The sequence below is a fragment of the Anser cygnoides genome, chromosome 12 (assembly GCF_040182565.1).
Source record: "Anser cygnoides isolate HZ-2024a breed goose chromosome 12, Taihu_goose_T2T_genome, whole genome shotgun sequence".
Classification (NCBI taxonomy): domain Eukaryota; kingdom Metazoa; phylum Chordata; class Aves; order Anseriformes; family Anatidae; genus Anser; species Anser cygnoides.
The window spans coordinates 15,054,417-15,080,725 of NC_089884.1; the positions used below are offsets into that span (position 1 = coordinate 15,054,417).

Below are 26,309 nucleotides of genomic sequence, written 5' to 3' on the forward strand. Positions count from 1 at the left end.
AGTCTCAAGATACATATGCTCATAACTGAAGCAGTTTGAAAAGAGCCCTGCCACCTTAGTGTGACTGTTTCTCAGTAAAGCTTCTCTCCTATAGATGAATACAGGGAAAGCTTACTAGAGTCTCAGCTGTTCTTGCAGTCTTTTATGCCTTCAACTTTTTAGTGAACTGTGCATTACGTTGTTAATTCCAGTCACTGAAGCAGTTGTGCCAGAAAGGGGAGGTGAAAAGAGTCCTGATTGCCTTTAGTTATTTTGGTTGCCACACTGTATTTCTCTTACATTTGTGCTGTGCTGCAGAACTTAGCTACGTGTTTGTAGGAGCCAACAGTCCAAGGTGAGGAGGCAGGAATGGAAAAAGGATGAGTACCTTATCTGCTAGAGCTTCTGTGCATTCAGCAACTACAGAAATACATTTGACATATCTCTATTTTAAAGTCCGTAAATCCTTTGTATTTGGAAAAATCCTGGAAGTTCAAATCAACACAACAACTTGCCCTCCCAAGGACAGGTGTACTGCTAGAACTAACTTGATTGGGAAGAATGATGCTGCATTAGGAAAGCTCCCAAGATGAGAAACAAACTCTGGTTCATAAGCACTTCCAGTAAAACACACTGCTTCCAGTGTAGCACATATGGGACACATACAGTAGGATGAATTCTACACTGTGCTCTATTTACTTAAGTTTCTGCTGTAGCCAGAGGGGCACATCCATACAGCAATTTTCCCCATCTTCAGGGATGAGTATAAAATGGGAGAGATCACCACTGACTATGGAGGAAAGCCTAGATGATCAGATTAGCACTGGCACATGCCTTCTTTATGGCTGGAGACAGGCAATAGGAGTCTTTACAGTGTCTAATAGCACCTTTCACAAACACAGCAGGAACACACACTCTAGTTAGCTTCAATCTGCTTTAAATTATCTACTTACAACTACAGCACTTAATTAAGCTGTCAGAATGTAAATGAGTGCAAAATCTGGGATAGGCAAAAGCAAATATTCAGCCACTACCAGCATGGAGATTATCATCTGGTGGTGGTGGTGCAGCAACTTGTTCCAAGAGATGGCTGTCATCTCACAACTCCAAACTGACCAACTTCTTTCCATCGAAACAAAAAATGGTAACTGTATGAGTCGCCTGTCTAGCTTGTGGAATTGCTAACCAAGAAGCATTTACTAAGCTGGACGTAATGAATTAAATATCCTTTGTGATGTAGTTCTTAACAAAACATTGCTAAGAAGATCTCCAGCCAGGTAACAGACTACTCACCCTATCGAAGAGTTGAAACAGCTCTTTGAGGACATCTGAAATAGGCAGCTTCAAGTACTCTGCAAACTCCTCAATTCCAATTCTTCCCCCTTTGGAAGCACTTGCAATAGCAGCAAAGGTATCCAACTGCTCTCTGACGTGATTCCATTTTAGGCTATGCAAACATGAGGGAGAGGAGGTTTTTCTATACAGCAGATCTTGAACAGATGGAATTTCAGTAGGAGTTATTATAGTGTTCAAAGACAAAAAATAGCCAAGAGCGTGAGTGTACAGCACTGGAAATGCTGTACTTCCAGGCTGATATTTTGTATGAAATCAGCAATTAAGGACTGCCCCCCCATGGCCATTAGTATTAAAAGCAGCCAGTTCTATCCTTGGGTATTTCAGAATTCCTTAGATTACCTTCCCAAACCTGTTATCAAGGTTATCAAGGCTAGTTCAGTGGAGAGGTTTTGTTTTCATTGCCATAAATTCAGGTATAACATTATTTTGCTACATTAGGTGTTACTGTGAATATTTCTTTAACAGAAGGGTATATATCTCAACACTGTTAGCTAACTCTCTACCCAAACACTAATATTGCTGCAGCCTGGGAAGTATCTGATCTCTCTACAAAATTACAGCTCTGCACTTTGGTAAGAATAATTATGATTGCCATGTAACTACTGAAGATTTTTCCAGACGGAGTTGTATAAATAAGTGTGTGGCACATATGTAACAAGTCTAGATTCACTGTGCACAGACTTTATATTTGACCAGAGCCATGCCAGGTCAGTTGTCAGGTCATTTATCTTTCTGTAGATAACAAATGAACTGCAGTGATTATTACCACCAATAGCTTAAGTTCCCTTACTTGAGTTTCTTGCTAATTTTGGTGAACTCCACCAGCCCTGCTTCCATGGGCAAAGTTAGCTGTCCTGCTGAAATCATCAGTCTGCAATCTTCAAAAGTATGATCAGTGACTGGCACATTCAAAGCACTGAAAAACAAATTAAGAAAATTAAGGAAAAAGAAAATCAACTTCTTACATTAAAATGACTTTGAATTGACTGTTTCTGTTCCCACCACCTCAGCTTGGCTTTAATGCTAATATACAAAACACGTGATAATTCATTCTTGCTTTGCTGAAGGTGGGATAGAGCAATACATTTTGTGAAGCCATACTGTGAAACGTTATGGCAGTGTCACGATGGTTTAAGATTTACAGTCTTGTAAATACAGCCCAGTAACCTTAGAGAACAATTTACATATTCTTGTCAAGCAAGTAAGGCAACATTTTATTTCAGCTTTCCATGTTTTGAACATATTATGTTCCAACATAATCTGCTTTATGCTCTACATAAAAGCAATCCAAGCGTGTTTTGGTATAGGAATTTGACACCTATGTATAGCACATAGGACTTAACTGTGTGACAGTGTACCTGGAGTACGTGGCTAGGATGTGTATGGACATATATAAAAGTATATATAGAGAGATATGAAAGAAAAGTTCTCTAAGATTTTATTTATGACGTTACATACGTTGCCATGGTTTGTCGGACTCTGTTGGCAAAAAGAACGGGATCTTTCTTTTCTTCCTCAGTAGGCACATGAACAGGCAAAAACTGAAAGAAATGAGTTATTGGATCAAGTAATAGTCACCACTTTATTAGCAACATGGACAGTTTCTTATTATTGTCTGGGATAGGGGAAAAACAGGAGAAAAAGTCAGCCACGCAATGAAAGAACTGGACACTAGAGGTCTCAACTGCCTTAGAAACAACTCGGGCTCACAAACGAGATTAGTCCAAACTGCTTCTTAAAGGTTGGTAGAAGCAGCTTTAAAAAAGAAAAATAAAAACTCCAAAGAAGAAAAGTAAATACATACATAATTAGAAAATTAAATGCCGTGTCTGTAAGAATGCACATCTGAAATCCTGTACAGTCCTTTTCAAAGATTCCTTATAAATGATGTTATTAGTGGAAAAGTGTGTGTAAGATTTATAAGTTTTTTTTTCATACATGCCACAGTAGCACCCAGTACCTGTTAATTGTATCTGTCAGGATGTGATCGACAAGTTTCCTGTAAGTTTCTCCTCTGTGGTAAAAATGGAATCTTAGCTCTGAATTACCAACACAGCACTAAATGGATACTGATGCTATAAAATTTTGCAACCCCAAGCAGAGAATAAAAAAGCCCAACAAAACAACCGACTCTTTTCCCAAGCTCAGAAAACATAGCAGATATCTAAGCAGGTATCCATTACAGCAGTTGTGTGTGTGGATGTGTATTCTGTTCTTCCCCCTTCAGTCTACAGAGTGGTCACCTGCAGCTCAGCTTCCCATACCTTTTCTCAGTTATGGTTATCAGTTACCTCACGCTGCCTCTCATCCTGCAGTCCTGCCCTTCAATCCTAGACTACAACAATGCTAAAAGTGTAAGATGTTGCACACTTCATTGGCAGACACACTTGCTAAATATCTGTCAACATGTTTCTTCAGTTTTTTATCTAGTTGTTGGTGATACACTACTGTAGTGGTAACTACATCCAGCTGGTAACTATATATGCAGTCCATCCTGACCAGCCTTTTTGTCTTTGATTTTAAGGAATGCTGCCTCTTCATGACCAAAACCAGTAAGTTTATGGAACAAGTTATCTGTCAAATAGCCATAAAAATTCTCTGTTTATAGCCAGGAGTTTTCTCTCCTGGAAGGACAGCAGGGGCCCAGCAGTTCGCATGAAGTTTTGAGATTTCATTTGTTCTACAAGGAGCTGCCAGCTCTGTTCGAGGCCGACAGATGTCCCTGCTTATTACAACTCCCCTGCAGAAGTCATGTAACTCTTAGGTTGAGGAAGCACAGATACTCTGTACAGACACAGAGTATGGTGTTATCACTGGGTAAGATGAAAACACAAGTCTGAGAAGTTTATCTGTGTAAACATGGTTTATGGTCTTGTAGGTGGTCATTATATCATTTGAGGCTGAGGTCTTGCTCAGACAGCAATTTAGATTTTTGGCAGGTGAAACACCACCTCTTTTTCAAAAAACCTGCCTACCACTAATTATTCATAAAACCAGTTTGCCAGAAACCAGAGCAGGAGGTGAAGGATTTGGTTTCTTGGCCTCCCAAGGAGGCATGCATGATCTCACACACACCCAGCTGCTTATCAGGTGATGACTACTAAGTATACCTTTGCTGTCATATTGCAATCCTGTAAGAAAAATTCTTCACAGCACTTTTGGTATCAAAAATTCTTCTCTGATTTGCTTTTGACCTGGACTATCTTCTTACAGAATTTGCCAAATGCTGCAACTTTTGCAGCCATAAAACTCACTGCCACATTCACTGTTTAATTGTCAATATACACAATTTGGCTAGATACTTCCTTGGACTGCAGTTGTGCATCATGGTTGATGCACTGTAGGTAGAGGCAGAGCAACACGGATGGGAATGGAGAGGCTGCTTGTTCACAGTATGTGACAGTCCACTGCTAAAAGGAGTAGTCTGATTTCCTCCCTCTCCAGGTCAATCTGCCCCTTGTCTTTGGCCTTTTGGTAGGACTTTTGCATTGATGCTAAGCAATTATTTTCACCCTGAGGACACGTGCTGCTGTGAAAGCTGTGTATTTCTTCATGTTTTGGTTTCACCTTTGGGTACAGAACTTATTTTCTAACAGGCAAGTTTGAGTTCCATTCTGAAGTAGGGGGAAATAAACCTTCTACTGGAAGGGCTACATTAATTATTTATTGTTCCCACATACATGAATTACACAGGTATGTCCTTCTGTCCAAAATCGCGAGGAGAATTATACCTTTAGTACACATTCCATAAATAGAACTGTTTACTGCATGTATTATAGTATACAAGATGCTCCCTTAAAATGGATTTAGTTGTTTGACAACAAAGACTGTATTGCTAGTTTTTAGTAGCAGCAACACTGCTTGTGTTCAGAGAGCTCTGCACAACTTTGTGAATTCTGTATTTTTCAAATAAACAGCAAAAGCTGTCTAAATTTCTCCCATCACTCAGGTCCATAAACCAACTTACTCGATACTGACAATCTTTGGGGTCTGTCAAGGAATGTGAAGTACAACCCTCAACCTGATCACAGCTGTTATCTGGCTCCTCACTACTGCGTTCTGAATGTTGAATCTGACAGGAAGCAAGCCGTTAGAGTAAGTGTACTGCTGTTATGAAGTGTATATGTTGTGTCGTTGTGTCAGTTATCATTCATCTGTCTGTGTGCTGCGCTACTGATTTTACTGATCAAGGCTCAGCTTTCTCCACAGTACAAACACTAGAGTCCTTGAGCTCTTAGTTGCAGAAACCTTTCAGAGTTCAGTCTGGGAAGGCGGTGAGGAAGACAGAGAGTCTTTAAAGGGAGCAGGGAAATGAGAAGGTGGGGAAAAAAACACAAGTTACCTTTAACAGAATGTATTATAATTGTTAGTTTATACATTTGTAAAATCCATGCAATGACTTAGCAATGATTTTACAGTGCTTTAAAAATAAAGGCTTTTCTGCCAGCTTTCATTTAGGAACACATCAGGTTAAGTGATACAGCGACGTGGACAACAATCACCGTGTACTGTTCTTGTTGCTGAGACATTTGTTTACTGTTCATTAGCAGTGACTAAGAACGTGAATAATGCATTTATGTTGACGTATGAACTCAGTAGGAGTTACTGAACCTTAGTATAAAATTATTTTTGATTCTTACCTCAACCTCTACTCTTGTGAAGAGCTGACACATCGTCATTACAAATAGCTCTTTTCTGCAGGTGGGGAAGAGAGAGGAAGAAAAAGACATTTTAATTATTTTTAAAAAAGTATTTGAAGATGAAACATTTTGAAGCATTGATGAAAACACAGCCGATACCGGGCAAGGTTTTTAAGTATCTTGTAGTAAAGTTTCCTGAAATGTTGGCTGATGTTTTTCTGTAGGGATTCTGCATACACCAGCTGCTTGCTCACTGGGCAGGCAACCTGTTATCAGTTGTCATACTTACTAACAATACTATACAAATCTTTGGCTAGCAAAATGTATATGTGTTATTTTATCTTTAAAGAGGTGAACACATAATGGATTTTGAAGCTTTAAGAGCTTTGATTCTGAGAAGCAGCTTTACTTCCCTATTTTTTATTCTCTTATCTGCAAAACAGCCAGTAACTTCCTTCTGCAGAACTGAAGCAAGGATCTGTAACTATTTGCTACCCGTTTTGCAAATTATAGTCATGTTTACACAGATATGTTAATTAAGTGTCAGTATGTCCAGGACCTTCAGTGCTTTAAGAAATGGACAAGTTTTAACAGGTAGGGGGAAGAAGAAGCTGGAAAAAAGGATAAGCATAACCACTTCTATTTCTGACTTGTTCACTGAGATTTTTAAGCAGACATGTACATTTGCTCTCTACTTTAAATCATGTAAATTAGAGTAGGAAACTTTAAAGCAATCTTTCTTCTGTTCTTGAATTTGAAAAAATAAAAGGGAGAAAAAATGCAGAACTAAGTGATCCTTTTTACTCTCTGCAGGAATCCACCCTTAATGCTTGATTTCCTAGTATGTAATTTTAGGCATGACACTCAGTAAAACACATAAGTAGAAAAGTAACAAATGAAAGCAGAAACTGGGTCAGGAGGTTTCTGAGAAGGAGACTGGTACTGTCCATTCTGGCTGCAATACCCAAGATGTTTTATGAAGACTGCTAGTTCTGCATTTTCTCTCACAACTAAAGACAATTATTTTCAATCTTTGAGCATAAATACTTTGTCGGGGTAATCTATAGTATGCTACTGAATCTGTACTATATATTACTATCAGCATGCTGATAACTGTGACAGCAATAATACAAAAAATCTTTTGAAACTAAAGAAGATGGGTATTTTCATCTAGGTCAACTTTCAAAATGTCCATTCTATAAGTTTGTGAGTGCCAGGATTAACTAATGATAGCTTAAAAGGCACTTTTAAGTAGAGCACTTAAAATGCTCCACTTTGCTAGTTCAGATAGGTCTCAAATCAGTTGTCTGAAAATTTTAGTCACATAGTAAATCATTAGTGCTGCACTTAGATGTATTACATATGCCACATGAAAGTATAGTCTATGAATTCTGCAAATCCACATAATGTTCTAGTGAGTGTTTATGAGCTGAAAAGTGCTTCCCAGACAGTAGTTTTAGTATTTTCAGTACAGTTTATGGAAGTTTTTTAATAAAATATTTTATCATATAAGAAGACCACCTGTGTTGACAAAAAGAAACAGCAACAAAAAAACAAGACCCATAGCCAAAACGGTCTGTTAAAACTTTTTTCATTGTTTAATTGTCAGAAACTATATATTTAGCCTCGTCACTGGCATCTCAAAAAAGCAATTGCTTTTGTTGAGTCAGGTAAAAGCAAAAAGAATCCTAGATGTCAGAACAGAAAGACAGGGAAACATAATTGTTTTGCCTGTCTTCTTCACCTATTGTCATGTTACTCTTCAAGGAAGGTGGGGAAAAAATAAATGGAGGGGATAAAATAACATTTATTTTCTCTTGTTTGTATACCATGTAGGACACTGTTAATATCAATGGCCTTTGATGGCCACTGATTGTTCCCAAAAGAAAAAGAATTTCCAATTTTCCCTTGGTCTAGTGTAATATGCAAAACATAGGAGAAAATAAAACAAAGCAGTGGCAGAGATGGAAATAATGTTTTCCCATTTGAAAACTCCTCCTCTAGCCATTCAGATATGAAATCTACTGCATGACAGCATTATCTCCAAGAACTTCCCCCTCATAAAAAAAGACATCTAGAAGAACATGAGTCTTAACTTAGCCCAATCTGTCCGGCAGACTGTTTAGCAATGGGGAAAAAAATCTATGTGTAATTTTTAGTAGGATTAAGAAACTTACAATGAATAGCCTTGCCATGTCCAGGTCACAGTATCCTAAGGATAAAAATAAAACACAGAAATGTATGACAAAATGAGATCAAAGTGAGAGAGCAGACAGCTTACAACATAAAACAAGCACAAGTTTAGTAAAAGCAGATGATGGTGTTGTAGTGCTGTAGTGAAAATAAATAAAGATGACAATATGTCTAGGATTTCTTGCCGTAAATAATTGGAAATAAGCATGGCAGACTTGTGTTCTATCAACAATTAGGAATAAAACTTAAGTGGTTATTTAGATGTTTTAAATCATTCATTCTAATCTAAACAACAGAAGTAGAAAAAAAAATCTGGTAAGTCTTCTGAAGTGGACTTCACCAGTCCACTTAGAAAGGCAGCCTCCTAAATACATTGGACATGGACATAATATATATGTTATATTGTCCATAAATATGTTTTCAAGGACATCTCTGCACAGGTAATCTATCATGGTTTTTTTTTTTGTTAGCTTTGCATTTTTTTCTTATTCTATGTGTATTACTTCCTATATATAACTTTTACAATGTGTGCTGCAGATCCTTACATCCTATTAGTGAAATGCAGTTCCAGTCCCTGTTAAGTGGTTCACTGTTTTGAAATTGATCTGCAAAAGGACTTTAGATAGGAATCATTGCAAATAATAAATGAAAAGTTTGGTCCTTTTTGGATTTGTGTAATGAGGAGGGAATAAAAAAACACGTTAACAGTCGCTAGACTCGTGTCCCAGTATTACACCTGTCGGTGAAACAGAGCCATATGGCTCAATCCCTATACTTCACAGGGAGTGTAAACACTTACCCAGCAAAACAAAGGAAAGTTACACAAAAAGAACCATCTGCAAAGCTGCCCTCTTGAACTGCCTGAAAGAAAGGGGTGTTGGAAGTAGTGCATGGTTCAGCTTCGCTTTTGTTCAGAAAGCCTGTCTGCAGTAAGAGGACTTTAAGCTTAACCAAAAAAGGATAACTAGTAGGGAAGTTGTGTGCATTTTAGACTTCAAAGTACAGACTCTGTGGCTTTGCAGGAAGTTTCTAACTTCCGCTGCAGTATTTTCTTACATTCCCTCTTCCTTGAAGTACAGCTAAGATGCCCAGAAGTAAGTTTTTCACAATCAGAATAGCAACTACGTCATGCCGATTCTTGGGAAGCCTGGAATTCTCCAATGATAAGCTCAGGGCAATAGATTCTTCAGTTACAAAGCAAAATATTTAGCCTAGGTACACTTTAAGTCAGTATTTTGACTTCCAGATTACCAGTTAGTGATACAAGAATGTTCTGCTCACCAGCTTGTTGGGGTATCGGAGCAGCACAGGCTGCACAGGAACTCGTGGAATGAATGCACCTGCAACCAAAAAATTTGTATGGGTTGTTAAGACTGAGCTTCATACAGCAGCTGGAAGTTCTAAGAGATTCAGATAAGATACAATATCTGGAAGGAGAATTTTTTTAAAAGGCCAGAGGAATGGAAAGTGTTCTTTTTTTTTTTTTCTTTTTACCTTCTTTCCCATAAAATCATCAGTGCAACTAGCAAGATGTCAGAACAGACAAAAAAAGGGCTGCTCCCTAGTTCAAGGAGAAAGCTGCCTCAGATTCCTGGACTGTTCAAACTGATTTTCTGTGTATTTCCTCCCATTGATTGCCATTTGTTTCAAAGGATTAGATTCTCACAAGGCCATTGAGTGTTTCCTGAACTCTTCTCTGTTTTGATCATCTTGGTGATACAGATCTGAGCATGTAGTACTGGTTTTGTACTTTGCTACCAAAGATACTGTACAACAGTGAGAAAGGAGAGTACTACAGCTTTAATTGAAGTGCAGCACGACAAGCTAATGGTCAGTGATGCTATCAAGCCCCTTTCTGTGTTAAAAATAATCTATTGGCCTATCTTGCTAAACCACACGCAAACAGATCTCATAGTTTAGTTGCTAAGTCTTGCACGGCAAAATTTAGAGGAAACTAAGTTGGCACGACTGTAGGTTGAGTTAAAGGAACATTGTAAGTAGCATGCATTTTGGTAGTTTATGTCATAGTAGTCAGTCATTTTTCTGGGTAACTAAAACAAACAAACAAAAAACTACAAGCAAGTATGCAGCACAGAAATTTTGCAACCTACAAAACACCAAAAATGAGAAAAGTCAAACGATAGTATAAAATAGTGGGTTTAGTGCGACTAACATCAGTGATGTAAGACATTACTACAGTCCTGAAACTTTAACGACAGAAGACATCACCATGATGCTGTTGTGGATATGTACCTGCAGAAAGCCATACTAGAGCTACCAGACTAGTATTTCACACATTGTTTTCCAACAAAGATGTGACAAAATTTCTCACCTTGTTTGAATGTGATCAGACAAGATCGGTTTGTGCAGGTGCCTTCTGGGAAAATCAGTATCTTGGATTTAAAGAGAAAGAAAGCAAATATATATGTGTCACAAAAGGATTATACTTCAGCATCAGTTTATATGAAGGCTGAATTTTTATGCCAGCTCTGTGACATGTTACACTGCATCACAAGAATACCATTACTGTTTCAACAAGAATAGAATGAATTAGTAAAGGATGCCCACAGTAATAACAACATGATTCATCTTGACTTGGAAACAAATGCTTTGTACGAGAGAAATTTTGGGGAAAGGCCTTTATCAGTTCAGAAATACAGTACAAAATGTTTCCAGTGTTTGACTTGAGATGTTTAGTGTTGGTAATGATAGAATTGCTTCTCTTTGTTTCTCTGCCAGCAGTTTCTTACTGAACTGCTGAGTGTATTATCACCAAGAGTCTGGGCTGACATGAAATGCGTGAGGCACTTGAGCATTTACAGGTACAGATGCTATCAACGTGAGTCAAGATGCCAGCTATGATGAGAAGATCACAGCTTAAGGGGTAGCAGCAAAAGGCAGAGAGTAGGTGTATCTCTGATGTAGAGCTCTGATGGCACTACACACCACTACACAGCCTCTGAATGACTCAGACACAGCAAATACCCCGAAGGGCTCTGAATTAGCTTCTGAAAAATACCAGATTAGATGTGTAGTGAGCTTCAATGTGACACAGTGAATTCAGCCCCCTATGGAATACAAAGAAGCTTTGTATTTCTCCTATCACTATAGGATTATAAGCAGCATTCCAAAAAATCTCAGTACAAGAACTGGTCTGGATTGAGAGGGTTCAAGGTGTGCTCCCACTTCAGTCCAAATTAACAGGTCAAGGCTAGATGAAGGAGGGATTGTTGCTCAGGAGACACAGGCCGTTCTAAGATATGATATGCTGGTGCTATGGGCACAAAAATGGGTATGTTTCTGCTCGGCATACATCATAAGCCCCAGAAAACATATTAGAGACTGCCCAAGCAGTAAGTTATCATACTCTCCTTCCACTTTTGTTTTGGTACAGGGTTGGGAGAAGCAATAATCAGGAGCTTATGCTATTAATAAGCGTGAGTGTTGTCCAGCCTGTCGTGTTTCGGTTTGAGGAGGAAAGAATTGGGAATCCAGCTACTCCTCCGTTTGTGTTGTGCTAAAAGAATGCAGCCCAGGCACTCTGCTGAGGTTATCGGAGACATCATCTTGTGGTCAAGGAGGAAGGTGTGGCCGCTGCACAGGACTAGGAATCACCCTCTGATACCCCCAGCTGTAGCTGATTCAGTCTCGGAGATTCCCAGATTACTTGACTCATAGGCTCTTCATGCCATAACATAGTTGCAGAATTGGTGTAAAGCCAATTCCACTTTTTCTCCCCATGCTGTCTTCAGCAGAGGTTAGGTATTTGGACTTTGCTGGGATCACTTTATCCACAACAGTTTAACAAGTCATAAACATCAATGCAGATTCTAAGCATAGTATTAAAAAAAAAAAAAAGCCTTGCTAACTTTCACGAGTGCATATTTAAAATCCTCCATACAGTTGATAAATGGAAAAAAATAGAGGTGACAGGAAACCACAATCAATACATCAGAAGAGAGTGGAGAGGCAATGCCAACTAAGATGCCAGTAGATGCAGATTTCTATCCCAGCCTTCTGCCTGTCCAAAAGCAGCAGAGTTGCTGCCTCAACTGTTTTGTCCTTCAGAGCAGCCCCTGCCCCATTAGGTCTTCAGGATGGAAAGCCACCCAAGGCCTAGAAGCACAACAGCAGCTTGCTGCTGAGGAATGACCATGGGAAGCAATGTGCAGAATCACTAACTATTGTGTCCATGTTAAAATTGTTCCACAATTCAGACCAATCTAAAAGCCTTGTTCTTATTGGACTGTTACCCTGACGAGTGAACTGACCTTCAGATCAGCTGTTTTCCACCTGTGAAATGAATGTTTTAAGCTTAAGTACTGTTTATGATGGAGCTTACACAGCTTGGGTTACTCATCAACTGCTGTGAGCGCAGCTCTGCACCACAGCTTCTCACACATGAGCTTGCCTGAGAATAGTGATTCACATATACTAATACAAGTCAACTGCTACACTGAGGACAGCAAGTTAAGAATTAAAATAGGGAATGAAATCCAAGAGCATCTGCATTTTAGAACAGCAATGGGTATTGTCTGGATTTAACTGATTCGTTTGTCGTGACAAAACTCTTTCTGGGCACCAGCCTCTCTTCTTCCTTTCCCAAACCTGTCACAGACCTGAGAGCTGACTTCGTATGTCAACAGAATCCTATTCATCTGGGCACTGCCTGATATTATGATGCACAGTGTATCTGGGATATATTACAGAAGAGTAGTGATATCTTTATTACCTGTGGCCACTGGCCTCCTGATAATGCCCGATTTGTTATCTCAGCGACTGTATTCTTTCGTGAATCAGGGTCTTGACGAGAAACTGCTACAGGCTGAAGGGAACTTAAAATTGCTGTGAAAGAGATCCAAATGTTCATTTGTTTTACACTAGTGCCTAGAAAACACGTGTTCAAGGCTCCCCTGTAACAAAAACTTGTTATGCTCATACTAGGAAACAGACTACACAAACAGCTTTCAGACTAAATAGATAAGAGTATCATTATTGTCCTCAAGCTGAGGAGCTTGACAGTAGGTATGAACTTATCAAATTCTCGTGCACACATTCTACTAATATTACTGTTATCCTTCACTGAGCGTTTCCACACAGTTGTAAGAAAGAGACCTGCTTACAGGCCACACTGGGGCCCAACGCATCCAGACTGCAACGAAGAAGTACCTTGAGCCCAAGCTGAAGAAGCAAGTGCTTTTTAGTTACGAAGCAGACATGGCTTGTGAGTAATTAAAAAAAAAAAAAAAGAAAAAGAAAAAACAAAACTGATTTTATCAGAACTCTACATCAGAATGTGTGGACATGCTGAAATGTGATGAGAAACTGAGGAAATAATTATCTTTGACATCCCACTCCTGTGTTTTTAAGATAAGATCACTATATCAACAGTTAGTTTATTTCCTACCAAGCCACTTGTCTGTGTTGCCTACTGAGTTCTGTCTTGGGCTACTGTTGGCTTGTTCTTTTAAGAATCCTACGGAGAGAAGAGACAGATACAGCCAGCAGAAAGGCTGCTGCTGATTCCAGGAATAATGCAAACTGGGATTCTTTCTGTGCCAAACGGAAGAGAAAATAATAGAAGCATGACTCATCTGATCTTTCCCATTCTCTGCATTTCCTTTTTGAGTAACTTCTCTTTTATTCCTTCCTGGTTTGACTCCCATTAAAAAATATCCATAACAGTGCCTGCAAGTTACGAATATGGTATTTTCCAGACTGCTGTAGTTCAGGTCTGTTTTGAAACAACCTTTACCAAAACATGTCCTGTGTTTGTGGGCCACACTGTTAAAAGACAGCAGTTGAACAGATTGTTTAAGCTACCTACTGAGAGAATTTTCAGAGAAATTTTCTACTCAGCAGCTAGGAAACATGCGTTCGATGTAAAGCACATTTAAAGTGGTATTATATTCCATGCCTGAAAGGAAACAGTATATGCTCAAATGTTTTGACCAATTCTGAAAGATAAGCTGCCCCAAGTGATTTTACTGAAAATCTGACAGTATCTTTGGAACTCAAGGATTTAAAAGTCTTTCCCTTAATCAGTTTCACAGATAAGACTTTTAACATTTTATTTTTTCATGAATACTTACTGCCAAATACTGGAGTTGAAAGGTTCTCTGCTCTAGATACTATCGATGGCATTCCAGTTAAGGCAGAAACAATGGCATCAAAAAAGCTTGAATGAGGAGCTGCAACGAAGATGGGGGCTTCCAGCAGACTTGCCACTTTCCCTTTTACTTTCACTTGGAAACCCATTACGAAGAACAAGGTACGAGTTAGGCATGAAAGGCTTGTCTGGATCATCCTCCTTGTAAACAGAAACACAAAAATATCATCCAAATTACAGCTACTTTTCTAAACAAATGCATAGATCTCACCAGCATTGTGGCCAGGCACAGGGTAGGAACACTACTCACAAGGAGAGCATGGGGTAAAGGGGAGGAAGCAGAGGGAGGGAAGGACCATCATCTTCTGTGTTAGAGCTTACAATTTCACAGCTACAATTTTAGAGATAAGGCAATGTACAGCACCTCCTAACAATGTGCCCCCCAACAAGTTCTGTTATTTCTCTGGTCAAATTTCATAGCATTTTAGCATGATGCTACTGGGAGAGCAGGGAGAGTACTTGGCAGTTTCAGTGTCTTTTTTGTATGAACTCATATCACTCTTGATACTGTTTTTTTTTTTTTTTTTTTTTAATCAGTTTTAAACAATTAAGTGACAATCTTCCCATACCTCGGACATGTTCCCTCAGCGGGACTCTCCATAATCTCTTGGTCTTGTGTTATTTAAAAAAAGAAAAAAAAAAAAAAAAGCAGACTTTTTATAAATCTTGGCCACACTTTACCTTCTCCATCCTTTTAATGGCACAGATCCTCCTCCATGGTGACGGTAAGTTGCAATTGATGCAACCAGCCATGACAGCAGTAAAATGAATGTAATAAATATGACACGGAGAGGTAGCAAAATAATCCCCAGAAGAACGGTCTGAAAAAAGAGGGGAAAATCTCAAGAAATAGCATCAACAGGAATTACTCATATCTATGCAGTTACATTTTATGGACTGTGAAATATTTACATTACTGCCATATGATTTAATGTATGAAAGCACTAATGATTCCTGTTTTCATATGGGGAAGTCAGTCATTTGTAGTGTTTCAGAAAATATTTTTGCATTCCCATTTCAGTTAGAATTAGAACATCTGACTGTTTGGGTTTTTGGCTCGGATGCTGTTAGACAGAGAGGGTAAACAGTTTGCCTGCCTTAGTTTATACTTCGGCTTGTTCTGCAGCATACAAGGTCAGAGGAGTCTGACCAGCTGAAGTGCATCTCCACTCTGGAGCCTTCTGTCACCAGCTGCCATCTGTATACAAGCCAAGCGGGATTGCTAAGATGATCACAATGTACTTTTGCTCCTTTTAAAATGACAGATCTTGTGCTGAGTCACACTACTGCTGCAAGTGATCCTCAGTACGACTGTCTGTAGTAGTGCAGAGGCCACATAACTTCATCGCCCCTAGTTAGGACTTCGGCATTTTTTTTTTTTTGGTAAAATTATACTTGTGGTTTAAGGCATGGGTTTGGACTTTACAGTGCTGTTGTAGCAGCTCAAGGCTGATGGCCTTTGGAAGTCATCTGCTCACTGCTTGCAGTACACATACAGCAGGGCCCTTCAGATTATGGGGACTAATTTCTTGCCTCCTGTCTGTGTGAAGCATCCTGGCTATTAACTCTGTGCTGGGATCTCCTTGCATACTTCAGAATGAATTGAAAAATCTTAGTTCCCTTTTCTCCCCACAGTCAGGAAGCTGTTATTAGCTTGCTTTAACTCGAAGCAAAGAAACTCTTGAGAGAGTTCTGCTACAGTCAGACAACCACACTGGGTAGCAAAGCTGGTCTGAAACAGCCCCAAGCTGACATTGCTCCTCACCGCTTCCTCAGTTCTTCATACACACTTGTAAGGGGAGTGGGGGGGAAGTAGAAACCTGACATAACACTGCTTGCAAATAATACTCAATTATTACCCTCAACCCCTACTAATGAATATTCAGCTTGCATTTTTCCGTGCACAGCTCTGGGAAGGAGGTGCATTGGCACAAGGTTGTTAGCAGCCTGTGGTGCAGGGCAGGAAGAAATTCTCGGCTGTCTTACCTCAGCACATTAATTTAGAAACTATATCCTGAAGGTTGGCCTTTGTGGCGCAACAACAGCCCTACGTGGATTGAGCAAGCCCAGGCTGGGAGGCAGATGAGCTGCGATACCTTACGGAAGTCACAGCACAGCATTCCCGGCAGGCTGCAAGCAGCTCGACGCCTTCTGGCACCTGGCCAGCTCGGGGCATGCTGAGCATCAGTTCTGTGTGTGTACACACACAGCAGTGCACGCCCAAGCAGAGTTATTATAGTGAATAATTGTTTTTATTTGAGCTGTGTTTGTAAAAGTCCCTCAGAACTTAGAACATGGCTGCATCGGTAGTCACAGACTGACAACTCTCCCAGTTCAGAAGCATGGCAGAAGTTAGTCAAGGAGAAGCGTGGTAGTTTTAGCTTACACATTTTGATAAGCATTTAGCTTGTAATTATGTAATAACATCTGTTGTTCTGCAGAGTTTCTAATAACGTATAACATACCTTTGAATTTAGGTAAAAAGCCTGCATGATATTCATCTTGTCTTTTGGGGAGGTATCAGCCTATATAAATCTACAAAAAGAATTTGATTCATTAAGTTTTATACCAGTTCTAATCAAATAAATAGTTGTAAGAGGAGAGAGCCACTAAGTTCCCATTTTGGAATTTAAATCTGAATGGTCTGTAGTCACAAACTGCCAGCAAGTCAAGTGGATTTTGATGTGAAGGCACACACGTTTCTCTATGTCATGCCAGTTCAGATAATGAGTTTGGACTAGCCAAGTTGTGAGCTTTATTATTTTAAAAGGAAGCCTACAACTGCACAACAGCACTCCTCTCACAAACTCAGCCTTTCTAGACATCTTTTCAGCAATGACTACTTACAGTACATGAATCACAAGGCTTTGAATAATAAATAAGTTTTCCAAATTTGTTTGTACTTAAATACTTGAACGATGTTTATTAAGCAATACAGAGGATTTTAAATTACCTCTCTCCTTTCCAAAGGAACTAATGATTATAGGACATTTGGAATATAAGCATCTTTATATTAATCCAATTAATCAAAGTATTCTTAATCCAATTCCTAGATACAGTAGCTTGGTTCTAATTTTCCTTTCATTGACACAGTCCTCCCACGGGCTGCCCAACTCCTTCATTCTTCCTTTGTAATATTCTCCTACTGCCCTCTGGCCAATATTCAGGAGAGGCTCTGGCTTTAGTCTCTAAACCTGTGATAGTGACAGGGATTAACAGGAATTTTGGGCCTTCGGGACTCTCTTCTGTGTTACAAAAGGTACAGTAATAACATACCAAACTTGACAGTGGATATGCAGTGTAAATTAGGATAAGTAGAGGCAGCAGGTGTTGCAGCTTATGTTCTCTAAGCACTGCCACATAACATGTTTCCAGGGTAGATAGACGTTCAGGTATCATTTGATCCTTCTTGAAGTATACAATGTTTTTTACATAGAAGTTGTATCTAAGTAGTTACGGAAATTTAATAGTAACTTCAGGGTTAGTAAGAAAACGACTACTATGGATACACAGAAATGGATTCGGTAGCTGGGTGTAAGAGATTTGGCCCTGGGGATTTATTGCTCTTTTGGTACAGGTCACAGAGAATCTGAAAAATTCAGGTAGCAAGTTAAACCAACCAAGACTCCCTGCTTGCCTCCCAAAATCAGATCCCTATTTTTTCCACCATGTGTGTCCTCTTGTAACGTGATCTTGAGTCCTGGTTCAACATTTCAGCTGCATTCAATAATGTGCAAGGGGCAGCGTAAGCATAAATCAGCATGTTTTCACTTAAAATACCTTTTTACTTTATTAAAAAAAAAAAGAAGTAAATGTATGCACTGACCTACAATGAAAAAATAAAGGATGCAGTAGCAAAAGCAAAACAATTCCTCCCTCAAAACTAATAAATTCATTAATCTATTTTAGGCAGATGCACAGGTGGTACTGATGTGCTGATGCAAGCTATTGGCTTTCTAGGTCACTGTGTAAGGAGGCAGAGTTGATTCCTGCTCCATCAGCTGCAGAGTAGGGTAAGAAAAGAGAAAGGTCAAGGTAGGTTAGAAAAGAAAAAGTTCCGGAGAAAAACGTACAGAAGAAAGACAGGTTTAAAGTTCAGTAACTCTTAAGTAGGATCAGATCTGCTCATTTCAATATGCAGTAATTACAAAGATAAAACTATCCTGAGTCATCCAAAGAACTTTTCCCCAAATTAGGAATCACCTGGGTACTTTCTGTTTAAGTTGTGTACAACAACTGTGTAACCTTTCACTACTGCAGTCAGTAGTGATTACTGCAATTTTGCTTCAAAGCTCACTAGTGCTGGGTCCTGTCCCAGCTGGGTTGCTTCTCCTACCAGGTACACTGTGGAGTTATGTATAGAGGGTATCTTGCTTTAAAACATACCATGTTTTTCATCCCTTCCTCCTGAAGGAAAAGGGTATATTTATTACAGATAAAATGGTAATTGAAGCTTAAAATTGCAAGCTTTTAAAAGTAGTTTGTGCATCCTCTACAAAGAGCAGCCAGCAGAGAGAACTGTCCATTTCTGGAACCTCATTAAGAAACTGCTACCTGTACCTCGGGGTTCATGCCTACAGCTTCTCATTCAGGTGCACTTGAGCTGTGCTGGTAAAACACAGGGGTTAAGAAGATTTGAAACTGTTTTCCACATTTCTCAAATTTCCTCTAACTAGCTACCTTCAGGGTAAACACCATTTATAACTTGAGGGAGAGCTATACGGAACACAAAATATTTAGTTGCATGTCAGCCTTAGGTATGTGTAACAATCAGCAGAAAATGCTGAAAGTTTGCCTACATGCTGCTATGCTCCTTGTCTTCACCGAGATGCCAGTTCACAGCTGGTTCATCTCCTCAGTTTTTAAAGTGAAGATATTTGGAAATCAACACCCAGAAATGCTGTTTGCTTTCTGAGTTGTGCAAGTACCGTCAGCATGGTCCAGCACTGTAGTGGGACTGCAGGAGCCCGGTTCAATTCACCCAGCGACAGCAGCACTAAGGCAGGGGAGGTGGGCATACCCATTTTTTTTGGGATACGGAACTCAGAAGGGGGGACTCCTTCCTCCCCCAAAGCAGGCTTAAAATCAGCTTACAGCGAGTTATGTGTCTGAAATGGGATTATTGTAAAAAGAGAATGTTATTTTCTATTTTAGCACATCATTTCAGAGAGGAGCTGTCAGCATCTTCCCACTAGCGCCAGAGGCATCTGGCACCACGGACAGCATCTCACTTTTGCGAGTGGGGACGTGGGAATTCTGTTTCAGAAGCGACGTGTTATTTGTAGGGACAGCACAATCCTTGCCACAAGCTCGCTGCACACCTCGCATCAGGAGTTCAAACCCGGCGTCGGCGGGCCGGTGCGCTGAGCCCACAGCCCCAGGCCCTGCTAACCTGGAGGCTTTCCCCCCTTCCAGGGGACAACGGCGGCTGCCCTACAGCCCCGGGGGGGGGGGGAGCCTCGGCTGTCCGGGAGCCCTTCCCTCCTTCCCTCCCCTCTCTCCTTCCCTCAGGCGGCCGCTGGCTTTCTCCCGCCCGGCTCCGGGAGCCGCCGCAGGGCCGCGCAGCCCCGTCGCGAAATGGCGGCCCGCGGGGCGCAGCCTGGGGCAGGGGCAGCCGCCCCCCGCCGGGAAGCCCTTCCCCGGCCCGGCAGGGCACGGCAGGGCACGGCAGGGCAGGGCAGCTCTCCCGGCACGCCGCACCGCCAGCCTTACCCGCAGCTTGTCCCCGGCGCTCAGGCGGCCCGGGTGGACGAAGGGGTTGGGGACGACGGGCGAGCAGAAGGAGTGCTGCCTGGGCAGCGGCAGCACCCGCGGCGCCATGCTCCGGCCGCCACCGCCGGGCGGCTGATTGCGCATGAGCTGCCGGCGGGGGGGCCGCGATGTCCCCGTCCCTGTCCCCGTGCCAGCCCCTGCCCCTGTCCCAGCCCTTGTCCCGGCCCCGCCCGGCCCCGTCCCGCCGCGGGGAAGGAGCCCTCAGGGGCCGCAAGATGGAGCCGCCGGACCCGCCCCTGCCGCCCGTCTCCTGAGGTGGCAGCAAGAAGGCGCGGGGCTCCCCCCTGTCGCCGCCACAGCCGCCCCCAGCCCGCTGTCCTACTTCCCCTGCCCAGCCCCGGGTGCTGAGGGGTGGGTGGTGTGCCTCGTTGGCAAGCACCACGTCTGTTATCTGAGAGATAAGGGAGGCAAATGCGCTCAGGGTGTACAACAGGAGGCTTTTTTGCCCTTTTTTTTTTTTTTTTTTTTTGCTTGGAGGGTGCGTTTCTGTGCTGTGGAAAGCTTCCAGGAGCTGAAGTCAGGAGGAGGTGAGGTGTGGAGGCCCACCGAGGCCTTTCTGTTAGGCAGGGCCTCCGCTGGCACGGCCACCTTGCAGAGACACACCATGAGCAGCATCCATGGGCATGGCCATGGGTGGGAGGCCGTGGTCAGGCCGTGCTCCTGAGGCAGGGGTGGCTGAGGCGGAGGTGCTACCCGTCGCTCACGTTACTTCACGTTCATGTGGCTGCTTCTTTTTTCAGCACCGAAGGAAGCTTTGGCCTGATGGTGTTGAGGAGGCGAGCCTGTGGGTTCTCGCGCTGGATCTGCTGTGACTGTGAGGGTGAGCCCCTAGAGCGCTGCGCTCAGGGACTGGTGGCTCCTGGCCTCCAGGCCGTGGCCTTGGTTCAAACACTTCACTGTGGCTCTCCCTTCTGTCTCACATCTGTTCTTCACACAAAAACATGGATACTTCCTCACACAATGTTAGTCTGTCACTGGACTGTTTATATTTCCTTTAAAAAATTGTTATAGAAACCTCACAGTTCAGTTCCCAGTTTGGCACGTCTACTTCCACAAAGATAGTAATTATTAATTATTATAAAATTATTTTTCAGTTGTGGCTTGATGTGCAGGTGCTTAAGGAATAATCAAAATAATATATTTGGGTTAACTGAAGCCTGCGAATAGTGGAAGCTTGACAGATGTGGGATTTCCCTCGGCGGGCTTCCAGGGTCACCCTGTGACTGCCCGTCCTTGGAATCAGCACCGGCCTCTGAAAAACCAGAGCGTGAACCAGTGCAGCACAATCATCATGGGAAGTAAGACTAGAGGGAAACCCCAGAGCAGAAAGATCAGTTCTGCCTCCGTCATTCTTGACAGATGATTCGCTTATTTGTTCCAGCACTTCTCTGGTTACATTATGAAACATTTTTTCTATATCTGAGCAGAGTCTCTTTGCAATTTATATTCACTTGGTGGCTATGAAAACTGTTTTCTTTCCTCTTTGCAGCTACTTTTTGCACTCTTTCATAGTGCTTTTGTGATTTACTCAAGCCTTCACTAGACTCAACAATTCAGTGCTTTCAGGTTTTCTCTCCCAGGTCGTGGTTTCTAGATATCTGATTATACTTAATGCCTTTCTCTGGCTTTTCTCCAATAGGTCCACACCTGTCTCGAAGTACCCAAACTGGAAATGCTACTCACTAGGAGGACTGACCAGTGCTACTGATTGGGCAGGAAGGGTTGATTTCTGTCTAACACGTTTATATATCCTTGCTTTTATCTCAGTAGCCTGGCCTTGTGACACACACTGCAAGTCATAACTCTTGGATCCATTTTTGAATAATTACTTGTCATTTACAACACAAAGTTCTAAGAATAAAACACAGCATTTGTCCTTATTAAATGGTTGTAATGATCTTATCTCTAGAACCAGGAAATAATAATGCATCTAATTTTGCAGACATGATGCTTTTATTATGTAAAATAATCTGTTTCTGGTAACTTGTACATTTGTTAAAAAACAGTGATACTGATTGTAAATATTTACTCATCTAAGGCTGGTTAGCCGTAACATCATGAAAAAGGCTTAAGCAAGCACCAAGATACAAACAGTGCAAGAAAAATGTGTGAATGTTCAGAATGTGAGAAGGTGTGATCCTTTGCCTAAACTGACATCAGTCTCTCTTTTGAATAATAAATCCATTTTGGTCTGTGAGACTGTGGTGGAATGAACTTTGATCCTTGTTCCACTAACACAAAATACCACCAAGCTATTATGATACTGATGTCTGGAATCGTTTCAATATCTTTATTTTACCAGAATGTGTATCTGGCAATGTGGGAGCAATAACATTAGCTTGTTACTAATTATTTTTGTAGGTTGAAAACACACCTTCAGTTTTGCAGGTCAGTAGGAAGGCATATGATTTCCCTAAAGAGCTTTACCCGATACTGTCTTGATTCTACCCAGAAACTGTAAAAATAGTGGCTCCAGAACAGGTGTAGCTTCTGTATGCAATCCAGGTGAATCATATCAGTGACAGAGGACAACCCAGTAAACACTTCCACAGCGTAAACAGGGATTCTTCTTTCATATAAACTGTCACAGTTTTAAAAAAGTTTATGGAACTTATACTTTTTTTAGTATAAATTATATATACAGCTTAAATTGGATTGTGATCTTTCTCTCATCAGAACTGCCTTTGGAACAGCTTATTTTCCCTGGCATTTGTAAAAATATACTCCAATATATCTTCTTACCATAATAATTTTAATAAAACTACAGTAATTTATAAGTGTTTTCAGTATTTATCAGTTCTGTAAAGTGTGGGGTAGACTAAATCATCCATTGCAGAATAAGGAATTCTTGTGAACTAAATCTTCCACTAGCAATTCCAAATCTGAACCAGAAGCTAAATGAAGTTGCCCTTTTTAGCATTTTCATCTTTAATTCTTCAATTAGGCCTGTTGTCTTAACTTTATAAAACACACTCACAAAGGCATTCTTTGATACAGAAACTGAAAACCTCCTTCGTGTTTGAAGTGCTGCGTTTGCTTTTGACCAAAATGCCCCCTCTTGTGGCCACGGTCATGTAATATTTCTGCACAGAAAATTTAGCCCAATATCTGTAAACTGCTCGTGAGGAAAAAAACATGACCCTTCCTCAAGAACAACTGACAACATTTCCTCATGCAAAGTAGCATCCTGATTATTGGCTTACTTTCTGTGATATAAAATGTGAACTTCTTGTGCAAAATGGGCATGAGAACAGAAATAGATTCCTAGTATGTTTTCATTGTCAACTTAAGTTCTCCTTCCTTTCTTTCCAGGCCGTGGTCCCCTAACGCAAGTTCAGTCTCTGCTTCCCTCCTGGAGGAATGCCGACTAATTCCTTCCAAGAGAAAATCTGGGTGCAGCTGACGGGATGTTTTCTTCAGGGAACAGTGAAGCCAAATAGAGTAATGTAAGTCACATCAGCTTTGTTTTTCTCCACCTGGCACAGTCTTCCAGTGTTATCCTGGTAAGCCATATACCCTTAAAGGTCTTCATGCCTTAGTCATGCAACACACAACCTCAGTAACACGCTATGCTAATAGTACTGCGGCAGGCTGCCACAAAAAACACAAACATTTCTGATAATTGTATCTCAGAATCAGAAGGGCATTGCATGAGGCTCCAAGCAGACTCAGGCTTACTGTTAAGCACTGTGCACATACTTGTCTCCCTGATGATGTCCACAGGGGTAAACATGGCCTGTTGTGCAGTCCGTATCTGCTGCAATAGTAGACAGCATACTTACTGTGGGAGAGGAATCAGAAACACCCTCTACTGTTTCAAGTTCCATACTGATAAAGGACAAATTAAGTGGCAGACTTTGGGGAAAAAATACATATCTGATTATATAAGGTAAGTGAAACAAGCATTACTGAACAGTCGCTATTACTAATATCTACTTAACACTCAATAAAAAATGCCATCCGTGGGAACATTCAATGAGCTGGATAATGTACGGTGTTATTTGTTAGGGCTCCATCAATCAGTTTCAATCTGCTGAGGATCTAGATCTGCACGTCCCTCAGTAGAATTTGTTGTTTCATTCCTACTTCAAACAACGGAAGCAGTTTTGGCCTGTTCCTTTCATGGTGCTCAGGTAGTTGTGGACCAGAGGATGTGCTGACAGGCATACATAGTCCATCCAAGCAGACACACACGTGTGCGTTCAAATGCATGCATGTATACACAACCCCTCCCAGCCCCCACTTTGTTTTTCTCTTTTCAAGTCGGTTGCAGAGATGCACATATCTTGGAGTTTTCATTTAATGTTAAATAAAACTGAACCGCCTCTAAAGCTAAGGGTTCTCCTGGGTACTACTAGATGTTTCTTTTAACAAGAATTCCTTTCTCTGCCGCTTTCCCTTGTTCAGTAAACATTGGACTTTCTGTTCTAGTATTATCTCTCTTATATTGGTGTACATAGAGTTCACACAATGTTTGCCTGGTAAGTTTGTAAATGAGTCATTACATTTGAGTTATTTCTAGATGTTTTGTTAGAGAGGAGTTGCCATCCCCAGTCTGTTAAGTATGGGAGTCCAGCCCATTCTCTGGTATAGGTAAAATAGTCAAGAACGTGTCCTGGCATGCTACACTAGAGAGAGAAACCTCTAAGAGTGCCCTGAATGTGCTTCTACTGAATTCCTTTCTCTTTGCATTGCTAACTGACAGAAGGCAGGTAAAAGCAGAGGCAAGAACCTAGCCACTTCAGTTTGCAAGTCATACCTGATAATGACCTCCGCAAAGGCAGACGCTTGAGTAAATGCTTAACTTGCATGTTGTTGGTTCCGGTGGAGTAAGTAGGACTTGTGTTAGATTTTAGGTCCTAGACAGGCAGATAGATTGCTGAGCTAGCTCAGTTAACAAGTTAGGAAAACATACATTAGCATTGGGCCTTGCTGATGCTGGCTGAAAATAAAGGTAGTATTTATCTCAGGGAATCTACTGGGGCTGTCCCCTTGGAGAATCCTCCTGTAAATATTCCTCACCTGTGGTGGCTGCAAAACTGGACAACTTGACAAGAATTTCTCTTCTGTTTCTCTGGGTAGGGAAAACTCTAGACTGATGAAGGGGGATCTCCAACTCCCAGTGCTCTCAAGCTGGCACCTTCCCTGATTATTAAATTCACTTGAAAACAAAAGAAAAAAGTAGATTTACAAGAAAAAGAGAGACTCCAGTGAATTGCGTGAGAATGAGATATAAAATTAACGTTTTTTTTTTCCCTTTGAACTGAACCCAGGAGCCTCAGTAAAGTTTACCCTATTTAAAGCATTAATTAGGGAGCTGACTGTACATAAAGATAAAACAACTCTTAAAGAAGTCTCGAGGGACTCAAAAAAAACTAGTTTTGTCTACATGAAGCAAAAGAATTTTAATTAGAAGCAACTGAATTGAAGTGAACTGATATGAGCAACAAAAAGAGAATTTATCCCACAATGTATTCAGGGAACGTAATTGAATGTTCATTAGCTAAGAGTTATATACTGACTGTTAATGAGCAGAAATGAATATGTATTATTTCTTATTAAGCTGGAAATATATAGAACTAATTGCATTTAAATATAGTAGCTATAAAGCTGTGTTTATTAAGTGTCACAACTAAGAACAGGAAAGACATAGGTGAATTTGTATTCCTTACTGCAGTATCACTTCAAATATTTATTATGCTAAGTGGTATTAATACATAGCTTTTTGTGGAAATGGTTATTATGTTGTGCTAGTAGGACTTGTGGATGCCTTCATTTGGGTAGGATTTATGCTTTGTTTATTATAAATTAGGGAAGGCAGTAGAACCAAGACACATGCTCTTGGATTACTGTAAGACAGTGTTATTTTTGCTTCTCATAATGAGAGTCCTCTGTTATTCATGATCAAATGGCACTTGGCTTATTGGTATTACAGCTTGCTAATAATCTCAGGAGAGAGTTTTGGTAAGATTTCTTTGTTGAAGAACTACAGGAGAAAGCTATCTGGCTAGTTGGTGTGGTGATAGAAAAGTAGAATTAATTTGTATTAATACAGTCGATGTGTTGTGTGTGCACCCAGGAAGGGCCTATGCCTGCCAAGACGTACCTACACCTCTCTCTGGGGACTTCAGTAGGGACTGCAACAAAGGCGGACTCAGACCCATGATCATTTATTGCCACTGAAAGGCCGCCTCTTCTCT

At 40.9% G+C, this 26,309-nt stretch overlaps 1 protein-coding gene across 2 annotated transcripts in view; it reads right to left on the bottom strand.

The window, feature by feature from the left end:
• Positions 1-20,283, bottom strand: part of LPCAT2 (lysophosphatidylcholine acyltransferase 2) — a 29,705-nt gene extending 9,422 nt beyond the window's left edge. The window contains exons 1-11 of one of the 2 annotated variants that reach the window (XM_048078722.2): positions 20,050-20,283; positions 15,019-15,158; positions 14,261-14,478; positions 12,901-13,013; positions 10,501-10,561; positions 9,450-9,508; positions 8,153-8,187; positions 5,976-6,030; positions 2,794-2,876; positions 2,126-2,251; positions 1,273-1,426 (exon numbers count right to left, since the gene is read on the bottom strand). In XM_048078722.2, coding sequence (XP_047934679.1) covers positions 1,273-1,426; positions 2,126-2,251; positions 2,794-2,876; positions 5,976-6,030; positions 8,153-8,187; positions 9,450-9,508; positions 10,501-10,561; positions 12,901-13,013; positions 14,261-14,478; positions 15,019-15,158; positions 20,050-20,193 — 1,188 coding nt within the window. In that variant the 5' untranslated portion in view covers positions 20,194-20,283. Of the gene's footprint in view, positions 1-1,272; positions 1,427-2,125; positions 2,252-2,793; positions 2,877-5,975; positions 6,031-8,152; positions 8,188-9,449; positions 9,509-10,500; positions 10,562-12,900; positions 13,014-14,260; positions 14,479-15,018; positions 15,159-16,802; positions 16,854-20,049 lie in introns of those variants that run through there. The other variant, XM_067004523.1, reaches the window with a different exon arrangement.
• Positions 20,284-26,309: the final 6,026 nt, after the last annotated feature.